An 11863-nucleotide genomic window follows, 5' to 3' on the forward strand; every position below is an offset into this window, starting at 1 on the left:
TCATACAATATCTGGAAGGGATCCTACAATCCCACAGCGAAGCAGAATCTCGATTGATCAAGTATCATGTTGAGATTTTCATTGAGTCTGAGCAACACAAGCTGGAAGACTGTGCTTTCCAGATCGAGGAACTCCTGAAACGTCATAAGATCTCTATCAATGACACGAGTAGCATCTTCAAGGAAACATCCGCAGCGGGTCGCAAAAGAAGGGACTTGAAGAGTATCGAGGAGCATTGGGGCCGGATACTCATTAATCATTACCAATGGGACAAGGAGAGTGGTCGTTTTCTTGGGGCTCTCGCGAAGATTGCTTCTCAGCTCACCGTATGGAGGACGGACGCCGCCCCTCTTTTTAGTCGTGTGATATTCAACGATATGAACCTTGGAAATTGGGGGAAAGTTGGTATGTGTCCCGAAAGACCTATTAAGAAGAGTCATTTGAACAAGCTGCTCAAGTATATGGATCTGGTATCGGTAAAGGAGAACCAGAAGGCGGTATCAAACTCTCCGGCGCCTCCTCTAATCCCACTCCACGAAGAGGAGGTACGTCGTCACAACATGAAGCTGGATACCCATAATCTCCTCATTGCAAACAGCGGACTGGGGTCAAATGAGCCGACAAACAGGGGATCGAGTGAAGGTTGTCCCGAGACTGTAGTCCCGCCGAACCATGGTAGCACGACTAGTGCGACCGAGACAGCGTGGCAGATCAATGATGGAGAGCGCCCAGCGGCGGACTTAACTACCGACACAGACGATTGTCCCAGAGGTTCATCCTGCGTTCCTACAACAACACCGCCAGCCATGGAGACTGTTGACATGGACAGCGTCGCTGCATCGGATACTAGTCCATCCATCACGGATAGCGGGGGTGGTGTCAGGTTTACGCCATTCGAAGGACAGCGAACCGGATTTGAACCTGAACCTGAATCTCGAGAGAATGACAAGTCTGCTTCGCAATCCAGGGACTCCTGGTATCCCAAAGAGGGCGAGAGAGGTATGCAAGATGCAGTCGTTTCAGAGGTAATAAGATTAAAGAGTGAACTGCTTTCAATCGTTGAAGAGGTAACCATAATTTACAATGGAAACTTATCAGGTACTCCAGAACAAACAAGCTGAATCTTCACAGGCCCGAGATCGCCAAGCAGACCTGTTGGCCAAGATCGCCGAAGCCTCGCGTTTACCAAATCCTAGACATGGCCCAACGATAGAGGAAATGTGCTCTTCACTCTTCGCAGAGCATAGTGCACGGACGATCAAGACCGTAAAAGAGACACTGACTGCAAGGTCCTGTAAGTGCGAGGATACGCTCACAATGCAGAAGCAAGAGGATATTTTCTCCCGTTTCTACAATCACCTATCGAGCCAGCAAGCGGAAGTTGGCAGAAAACTTGAGTCAACGATCTTCAGAATAAGGCAAGAGATATCTGATCGATCATTGTCGGATCAGAAGGAGATAGTCGAAGCGATCGAATCTCGAACACAAAGAGATCTGCAGATATCACACGACGCGACGATTAAACGTCTTGATAGAGTCGAAGAACAGTTGAGAGATCGTTTCGCCCGGGCCGGTCTCGGAATAGTTGACGAACTCAAGAGTGTCCAAAAAATGGGTATGGAAGTCACAAACAAGCTTTCGAGGAAATGGAGGGAGAACTCGGCCGAGATGGCTCAGAGTCAGATGCGGAATGTTGACAAAGTCTGTGACTCAAGATGATACCTGCTAAGTAGCGTGTGCTGACAGATATGAACAGCTCGCGTCCGATATCCTCGGCGGATTTTCGAACATGCAAAAGCATGCGATGAGGCTGGAGCAGGAAGTGCGAGATCTTCGGAGAGCCTTCGAATCACGGAAGGATGATACTCCCGAAACACAATCAAAAAGTATCTCGTCCAATATGCCGGATGAAGCTGAGAGTACAATCCAGGCGGATATCAGAGAGGGGATCTCACAAGTCTGTGGCTTAGACATTGTTTGCGATGCGACATTTACTGACTGGTTAGAAACAGATGCAGCAAACGCTGATTGAACACACGCAGATGCAACGTAGAATGGATGAGAAGACTCAGGCGTTCCAGAATCAACAAGTAATCACTCTAGCAGGAGTCAAGTCCCAGGTCGACGCCATCGTTTCGGAGCTACCGAATTCAAAGGAAGCAGTGACAAGCCTGAAGCAAGCAGCGCAGTATCTCCACGAAATCGGCGAGAAACTTGGAAAACTGAAGGATGATCCAGAGATCACGGAGATTCCGCTGGATCCACAGGATAACCGAGCCGACTTCGTAGAGAGCGATGGGCCCTGTGGCACCCGAGAGAGATTTCGGCGTGCTGTCGATGTACCGGAAGCCTTGGATGGAACTGGATATCTCACTTCCACACCAGCTCACGAAACCCAATTCCGAAACTTTGGGGAAAGTCGCAGGGACGACCTGACGTTAGACAAATTCAGTTGTTCCGGCTACTCCATACCGTCAGCGTCCTGGCCGGAGCGTGGATCCGGATCGTCGCAGACTCAGGGTGGACATGGCGTCGACGAGCTTAGACAAAGTGAAAATGAACGAAAATTGGTGCGTCAGTTGGTACCTCTGGACGACGCCACAGCCAACAGGGTCTTTCCAGACGCTCCCAGTCCCGAGAACACGCGTTCTATCATAGACTTTGGACCATCGCTCGAGGTGACACGAACCAGTAGGAGCAGACCACAGAGCAGGTATAGATTCAACCATCCGACGATTCTACGGATACAAGGAGCAAGATTTGTAAAGAGAAGACTCCCAGGAACATTCGTATCAAACAGACATCTGCATAGTGCTTGGAGAGCTGCGGATATGCAAGGAATGTGGATACCTGAGATAGTAAACTTGTGTGGTGGGAAAGATGAAAAAGACGCCATTGGTCCTGCACATGAGCAGGATACGGTCTGGAACCTGCAAATCTACGAGAGTACCTCACCGGACGAGGATAATTCCATTCCCATCAACATTCGGGGAACAGAGCCTGTGGTGGTTCACTCGGCTACGTCCCTCGATCATCACAACCAGCCCATAAGTTGTGTGTGCGAGCAGTCCTTGGCAACGACTGTAGATTATGGTTGCGGGGAACTCGTCACTTCGGACAGTCTGGGCACAGCTAAACCCAGCGACGGCGATTCGACCAGTGTAAGAGTTATTCCAGCGCCCAATCCGGCCCGGATGCAGCAGATCGTAGAGATACGAGAAAGTCTTGTTACAATCCAAGAGAGCGTTGCGGAGGTGTCTCATCATGTGCCTGTAGACAATATTCAGACGCAGAGAAGTATGTTGGAAGGAGGTTCACCACTTCAAAGCACCGACACTGCCTCAACAAGCGAACGTTTGCAGGGGCAGCAATCAGCTGCCTCAAGTGAAGTCGATCCTCTGCTGAACAGCTGGTCAGATGATACCAGCCAGACAGCACTTATGACAATTGGAGAGACGATAGTGTCGCTCGAGAATAGAGGGATCAACAGCTCAAACGCTCAACATATGGATCCTATACAATGTCGAGAAAGAGAACAGAAATGCGAAAAGAAACCCGACGAACCCTATCTAGAGAGCCGCGAGACAGGACTTAAGAAGGCTGCGAAAAGTGAGCTTTCGTTCCACACGAGTAGTATCATGTCTCAAGGCTCGTCACACTCAGAAGACCATCAAGGCACCCAGGAGACTGAGTTGACACAAAGACTGCCAACACGTTCTCACAAAAATCACGTTTCTGCGAAGGATCGCAGAAAGCGGAAGGAAGAGAAACGCAAGGGAATAGGAGAAGTACACAGGAACAAAAGGCATGATCAGTTAAAGCGAAACCGACAGGGTCCACCCCATCTTGATGCCACTAAGACACCATTATCCGGTACGCACCATGCGCATTTGGAACTCTCTCGGGACGACTCTGGCGACTGTCGTTCCAGCGATACTACCAGTGCCATAGCTCAAGGCCCTGGCGGTATGGGTGACACGGAAGCTGAGTGCCGGCACAGGAGTCAAGAATACAGCGAATTCACGGGACATGAGGAAGCGGACCATGTCATTCCACCACTCCAGTCAGGTTGGCTTCGGCGAGGGTCGAAGAGAGGTGCTCACCTTGGCAATACCGATGGACTGGTCAAAAAAACTGAACTCTTAGCCAGTGTTCCTCTCGGACTATTGGTTTCTCCAACCGATACAATGATAGCCGATAAAGATCCCACCTCTAATTCGACCACCGATGGACAGGATGGAGTGGGAACGTCGAATCATACCAAATTGAGATACAGCACGCTACAGGACTCTATCGCAGAACCAGAAAGACAGATTGAGTCTTCTGAGAACCATCTCGTCCAGTCAGATACTGCGTCTCCCGCAGCGCACTGTGGTCAGACGGTAACTAGTTTCCCTACTCAAAGGCCTGCCTCGCATCCACAAGTCTCAACGCATCGACGGAACATCGCTCAGTCTCCCTCGAAAACGTACCAGGGCTTCCAAATGAGCGCTACTGATGTCCCAACAAAAGAGAGGAGTCCGGAGCAGCCTTCATCACTACCACCAGAGAGAAGAGGTGGTGAGAAGAGGCCAAGAGAGGAGGATACTGTGGGGCATCAAGGCATCAAAATGAAAGCCCCAAGACTGACAGTGCCTCTAGAGCGCACCGGGAATGATCATAATCCGGATCTATTTTATGGTGAGGATGAGAGGATCGCGAGTGTGGCCGACATCCAGATGGCAGATTCTCCTGCTTCTGATGATCAGCCCTCCGGTCCTCGGGAAGATCATGCATCCGAACCCAACTATGATACAGACAATGCTGCGAACCTCAATGAGAGTGATGTAGAGTCCGTCAAAAGCGCTTGGCGATCTAGAGTACAAGAGCATAGGGCGGCAAAACAGATGAATCGGTACATCATCGATAATGCACGGAAGGAAGTACGTTCTGAATTACGCCATCCAGAGACCAGATTCAATGGAAGATACGAGGATGGTTCCACGTTCACTCTAAGCGATGGGGCTCCACAATATCCTAGCAGAGAAGAAATCTCCGCCTCCGCGTTTCTGCCCACTCTTACTGCACAAGAGTCCGCTTCCTTGGAGATTGCGAAGCAACCAGGTACCATGGAGCAGCTACATGATCAGGAAAACCCCAGACAGCTCTCAATGTCACCACGCACAACAAGTAGGGAAGGGCATAAGGCAGAAAACCACACTGATAGCGACAGTCGTAATCTAGAACCAGTCTCGCGAGGACAGGTCACACCTGAAAAGCTCAACGAAGAGACCGGGACCAGACCCATGCACCCTTCTCACATGAGCAATATCATAAGCCGGACTTCCATGTATAGTAGATCTGCTCAACCAAGTGAATCCGTTGGCCAAGACAGTATGATCTTGCCAACCGGTGGCGACATCGAAGAGGTAGATATCGCAGTACCGCTCCATCTGATAGAGAGAAGCCAGTCTCCTGTATCACGAGTGGGACACAATCTGCAAGTATACAACTTCACTCAACCGCAGCATTCCCTGGTCAACAGTCAGCACGATGGCAGAACATTGTCTGGTATGGATGGAGATCGTTTGAACCGTGGTACCGAGGATAATGGACTGAAACAGGTTGTGCAATCTCTCGTTGACAGTGACGATGTAGAGTTGATAAAAGAAACTCGTCTGCCCGATGCAAGGAGCGTGGGTCACGAACACATATTGGTCGCTCCTGCAAGGAATGATGGATTGAGTGGTACGACCTGTAGCCCGGCCCCCAGCAGCCCTCAGCACATAGCTAGGCCCGGCTCCATCTTGCCAGATGCATCGATAAAATCTTCTACGGTCCTTGCAGATGGTAAAACTTGCGCAGCAGATAACCACCAACAGAAAGCGCTCGACGTGGCGCCCTCCTCAACACGTCAGAGCAACTTTTCAATTGACCCTATTGAATCTGGAGAACAGGCTGAGCTGGGAAGTGTGCCTGATTCAGAGAGTCACGTTGAGTTTGCAAGCATCGATCCTTTCTGTCAGACTGGATCAGAGGTGGAACTCTGATTTGCTAAGCTTGGGTTCGTGCAAGAATCGACATCATTGTTTTTGGAGTCGAACAATATCGCTGACCATCACTATCACCATACCTTTCTGTAAAATCCTAAAGCATATATTCCTCCCTTGTGCCTCTCCCTAACAATCGTTTGCGAGACTTCTGAGATCAATATTCTTGCATCCTCGATACAGCATGTCAGGTCTTGCGAGGACTCCTCGGTCCACTTAGATGGTTCGTCTTCTTCGGAACCCTCTGTTATGTACTTTTTCGCTTCATATATGTAATAATGCAGTTTGACTGCTGCCTTCTGAACCTCGAGTCCTTGCCTCGGAATCGCTTCCATCATTTCCAGACGCTCTTTTGCCGCATTTATCAGGCGACTGAAGTCAAAGCCTGCAACACATGGATTCGGTCTCTTTTTGATGTGACGCACTATCGACTTCAAAATCCGGACTGCCCCTCTCATCTTCTCTTGTGCTCTGCAGACATTGAGGCTGTCGTCTCTCGAACGAGGATCTCGCACTATGCACGTGAGCAACAGGCGAGCGCCCCTTATCTTCTCTGGTACTCTCCAGACATGAGGACTCTCGCCCATAAACGAGTCCTCCTGGTGGTTCCTAGGTGAAGGTGAAATTTTCCACCATTTGTGAAAATAAAGGTTACTGCGAGACAGTAGATATATATCCATGTAGAAGGTTGTCGATATCACATAAAGCATTACGATCATCCTCTGTGAATCGACATCGGCTGACTCATCCCTTTACGCCCACTAGAACTATGGCATCAGAGAGTATGGCAATTGGGAATATCTCACACATTCAACATGCAACTGTGATTAGGTATTTGGGATGCGAAGAAAGACCCCAGTATATACATCAAGGGCGGTCGAGACACTGCGAGCATGAGTGCAGGAGCAGTTGGGAAAGGATATGTTATGATATGAGTTTCGAAAATGTAACACATGTTGATTAAAGTTCAGTATATGTGTGTGTGATGACTATAGATCCAACCAGAACAAGGATCAGATCATGTACTAGGTGATCGATCCGGAGATTCATAGCGATCGCTCAACCTCTCTTGCGTTTACGTCCATTGCGAAGAACTACTGGCAGATAGTCGGCTTGGGCTTCTCGTAGCTGCGCGATCGTGAAAGGAGATCCGCTGATTTGCTGCGTCCAAGACGGATGCACGAGCTCGACCTTGAACTGTGTGTCCCTACTGGAGCTCCATAGCTTGACTTCCGTCGAGATAGAAGTGTCAAACATCAAGTCTTTGACCCTGAATTTTACTTCGGGATATCCTTGTTTGAATGCTGTGAATTCATCTTTGGTCAAACGTGTTTTGATCACGCCGGTCTGCTGGTTTTGATCTGCCGCCTCCCTTCTTACCATCTTATGACCTAGCTCGAAATAAAAGAGTGAAGCGATGAGTCGCCTGGCTGCTGCTTTGCACTCGCCAGAGAACATCCTTGCTGCACTAGAACCTGAGATCAGCATCGATTGGACAGCGTCGTCGAGTGAAGATATTGACGACTGTTCGTCTAACGACACCTCCTCCATGTCTAATCTTGGATTTAGTCGCACCAGGCTTCCGGACCTCTCCGACGTCAGCATTGCTACCATTTCGTGCTGTCTTTCCGCGTCTAAAGTCTCTTCGAACACCTTGATGTATCGTCGAAATACTGACATTTTACTTAGAGGTGCTGTGAAGAGACGTCCGCAACCTACTGATACGATTAAAGAGTCAGCATTGCGGGATGACGCCAGCACGTTGGCCTCGCTGATCGCAATGGCAGATGGATTATTGTGGCTCAGTCCGCCATCTTGGTATGCGCTACCAAGCAGTGTGATGGTATCCCAGAACCTGTCATAACCAAGTTAATAAGATCAACGATGATGGTCTAGCCATGGAGAAATCGTTATGCGTACCCTGGTGCGGCCGATGTCGCGCGAGCTCTAGACATGTCGATGAGTACAGAATTGATGAAGAACGCGCCCAACGTGAACTTACACTTCCCATATCTTGAGCGACCGGTAAAGACTATCCATCGCTGGCCACATGTAAGCTCCATTCTTACTGTGACGCGACTTGTTATAGTTGGCAAACACCGTTGGTCCGGAGGTGGATGCTTGATTGACAACGACAGCAACTCTGGTTGGGTGTTCCAGATCACTTTGTATCATGAGTGAGGTTTCGCCAAAGCTTTCCTGAAGAATCGTCTCAATCGGAGCCGAATCGTATATGCTATCGAAAAATATGAGTTTGGCTACGTTAGATAGTATAGCAAACCAGCCACCAGTGAAACGAGACAGCAGTCTGCCGAAGCAGCTTTTCGGGGCGAAGATTTGCTCGGTGAACTTGAGAAACTTCATTCTGCACTCCTCTAGCGACCATTTCCTAGTCCCAAGACCTAACGCACATATACCACCTGATAGTCGTCAGACAGACATTTTGTGGACGTTAACGGAGGACATGTTCTCCTTACCTATACTGCTGCCAACCATGAGGTCGAAAAAGGTAGATATGTGCACGGTGTCGCGTAGCCCGATCTCGTCACAAAGGTATTGGAGAACCTGCAGTTGTACCAAGCCTTTGACGCCGCCACCGTCGAGGGCCAGGACGCGCAATGTTGCAGTCGGTGGGATAAATTTTCGGATGCATCTAGATCCGACGCTCAGCTCACAAACGGGACACTCGTTCACGATTATACGGCATCCATCCGTTTCCTTGCCGTCGCAAGCCCGCAAGCACAAGGTACAGAGCCCGTGTTTGCACGGTAGTGTGTGCGTCCAAGGCTCCAGTAGACAAGCCGAGCAATTACCTCCGTATCGCAATCTGGCAAGGTACTCGCGGTGTTGATGGAGGTTCTTGACATGGAGTTGTGCCGATTCGAGAACACTTTCACATGTTCGGTATGCGGTCTTTGTTTGTTCCAGCCAACACCTCTTGATCATATCTACGACGGTCTCTGGAGAGTAATGCTTACTTGGTGCTGCAGAGATAGATCGGTTGAGTTCTTTGAGAAGATCATGCGCGACCGTCTCTGCGATGGACTGATATCGCAGCCTGAACTGATTTTCTGCGAACTTGTTTGAAAAGGAAGAATCACCAGGCACAGTCCAGTGCCGAGATCGGAACGAATGTCGCGTCAAGTAGCTACCAACGAGAGCAGCCCTGTGGGTCAGTATCGCCTCAAAGTCTTGGCTGCTGCTTCGCATGATGTCATTGCTGGCGCTTGATAGCACTTTTGGGAGCGAAAACCTGCCCAAGGGCCACGGCTCGGTCAGCAAAGCAACATCATCAGGTATAGACCGGCTCGCTTCCCAGGCCGATGCCAGACGGCAAAAGTCAGAAGAATTCCACAGGCTACCGTGACTTGATCTAAGCCGTCTCACACTTTTGTGGCTATCGCGAATATGTTTCCATGCGATGTTTTTCACGGCCATATTCGGTAGGTCGTATGTGTTCCACATGACAGGCTTGACTTGCTTTATCTGTATGTTTTCGAAGAAACCAGTCTCCAATTCTCCAGACGTAAGGGTACCAGCTTCCTGTCGAGTTGCGCATTCTCCTATAAAGTTCTCAACACTTGATGATGACTTCTGGATGACTATCCTCGCAGCGGGCTTGAACAGCCGAGTCTTTTGAGGTGGCAGGCAACATGCCAACCACGCTAGAAACATTTCGCTCGCTGAGGACAGATCTGTCGCCAGGAAGATCACTGCATCACTGAACAGGTGAGCACATTGTACCAAACGTGACTGGGCCATCGAAGGAATCTGTGGCTGCGAAAGTGTTTCGCCCAGATGTACTGTCCACCCATTTTTCGTCCAGATTGCTGCGTTGAACTCCACTGGGTATGCTTCCTCGATTTTCGGAGACTGTAAAGCGGTTGAAGGAGCACTCCATGCACTGTCCCTTACCAAAGTGATTATTGACCGCCTTTCTCCTCGTCCGATCATCCACTTGTCCTCCATGGCGGTTTGCGCTTTAGTGGAAGATCTAGAGTATGTAGAAGCATGTATGGCAACATATATACCACTGATGGATTGCGACAGTTTCTGGACATGATATTATGTGATTGTGACAAGTCAGAGCTTCCCAAGGTGAAGATGAGCAGAACAATGTTAGAGTTGCGATCTGCCCATTTACCGGCACCCGTCCATCCGTTTGCTACACCATGGCATCTCGAAGTATGTTGCATAATCTGTGGCTTAAAGATAAGATCTCTTCACAGCCATCCAGGCCTATGGTACGATTTGATCTCATTGCATGAAAGACTCTACAGATATGCCATCAATATTCTATTTAGCAAATGCAGAACGCTGACTGTTGTATCAGCTCGTGAGAGGACCACGTGACGGGCCTTTTCTCGGCGCAAGAACGAAATATCACGCGGGCTGTTCACCATGAATTGTCACTCTCATCGGCATTCGTGACGGTTACACTCGCAGCATCACGCCAGGCTTCGTGGATAAGTGGAGCACAGTGTGAGAAAGGTTCCTTGCCTGTTCGCTAAAATTATTGTGATGCTCTTGCTCATTGGGAAGATACTGACATGCGAGACTCAAAATTTGTCTCGAGCCTGCGCGACATGCACGAATACTGCATTCTGACTGATAAGTCAGGTTTTGTTCTGTTTTCGTTCCGCGTGTCGCATGGATTCGTACCACAGCTCTGATGGTCAGTGCGAACTTCTCTAATTCCTCTTTCCACTATCTCGTTCCGTCGGTTCCTCTCTAAGAATCCTTGTTGATTTGACAGGAGCTCACCTCGAGCTCGCGGAACTATGATCCTTGCAGCACAATTGTATGCAGAGAGCATGGTGTGTCGAGTGGCCGGCACGTAGGCGGTGGTTTGCGGCGGAACCATCTCCGCCGTAGCCTACCGGTAGCCTAACGTCGGAATAAAAGCTGGTGAGCGCTGACAAGCTTTCCTCGATCAATGGCCTGGTAAATCATGCATCGATCAATGAGTAAACGAGGTTATGAGCACACCTTACCGGACAACACTCAGATGCAGTGTGTGTGGAAGTGCATCAAGGTCGATGCATATCGCGTGGCTCAACATCACATCACAGAGGTATGATATGCGCAAGGAAGACCGGCGCGAATTTGCTTATGAGCCGTAATTTACTCTAAGCCCGAATGGGAAGCAGACGGTAAAGATACCCTCGTTACACTTGGAGATCCCACTCATAGCATTCCATTACTAGGGTGCATCTTGTCAGCAAGCGCGCTGTCACTTTGCTAGCAGTTTGATTCAGATGTCTGTAATTGTGTGCCATGTCAGGAAAGATCCAGTCGCAGCGCCAGAGCGCGGAAGTCAAGATCGCACAGTCAGCGCATCGTTGTCTCGACCTCGGCACGTCTGGCTCAACACAGTATAGTACGATGAATGCTTCCGGTCAGGCTTTGTGTGCATGTTCGATAGAGATGCTATGATCTCCGACGTCTTTAGTTCATGGAGACCCAAAACATAAGATTTGCACGCCTGTACGGCTTGTCCAGCTCTTCTTCTACACTAGATTGCTTGGGTCACACATGTGTAGCCTGATCTTTCGTCCTCCAATCGTCCAGGGCCGCAGGATTAGTCCATCACTGCTCGACGTCAACCGTGCAAGATACGGTGATTGAGCCCTCTTGAGGATGACTCTACACGTTCAACGCCGTATCTCGGTTGCTGTCTGCCTCTGCTGCTTCGCAGTCTTTCTGTATCTGGCATTTTTCTTCCTTCGTGGCGACTATGCAGATATTTCCCCGCTAGCGACCTCCCTTCGAGGCAAGGGCTGGAACGTGTCCACGGTGAAGGACTCTGATATGCCTCCCTCCAGATGTTTAGT

The 11863-nt window shown here is 49.6% G+C and overlaps 2 protein-coding genes across 2 annotated transcripts; one reads left to right on the plus strand and one right to left on the minus strand.

Moving 5' to 3' along the window:
* Nucleotides 1–377: 377 nt before the first annotated feature.
* Nucleotides 378–6029, plus strand: M437DRAFT_89340 (uncharacterized protein; the record flags this gene model as incomplete). Its single annotated transcript, XM_041029033.1, has 3 exons — nt 378–1025; nt 1757–1957; nt 2013–6029. 3 exons carry the CDS (start codon nt 378–380, stop codon nt 6027–6029), a joined length of 4866 nt encoding a protein of 1621 aa, XP_040874570.1.
* A 1755-nt stretch (nt 6030–7784) lies between these two features.
* M437DRAFT_61279 (FabD/lysophospholipase-like protein) lies at nt 7785–8975 on the minus strand (the record flags this gene model as incomplete). Its single annotated transcript, XM_041023904.1, has 4 exons — nt 7785–7884; nt 7950–7976; nt 8032–8449; nt 8507–8975. Coding segments are annotated over 4 exons (1014 nt in total), but the record flags the coding sequence as incomplete, so codon positions are not given.
* Between the last annotated feature and the right edge of the window lie 2888 nt (nt 8976–11863).

Source organism: Aureobasidium melanogenum (assembly GCF_000721775.1).
Source record: "Aureobasidium melanogenum CBS 110374 unplaced genomic scaffold scaffold_70, whole genome shotgun sequence".
In the NCBI taxonomy this organism is placed as follows: domain Eukaryota; kingdom Fungi; phylum Ascomycota; class Dothideomycetes; order Dothideales; family Saccotheciaceae; genus Aureobasidium; species Aureobasidium melanogenum.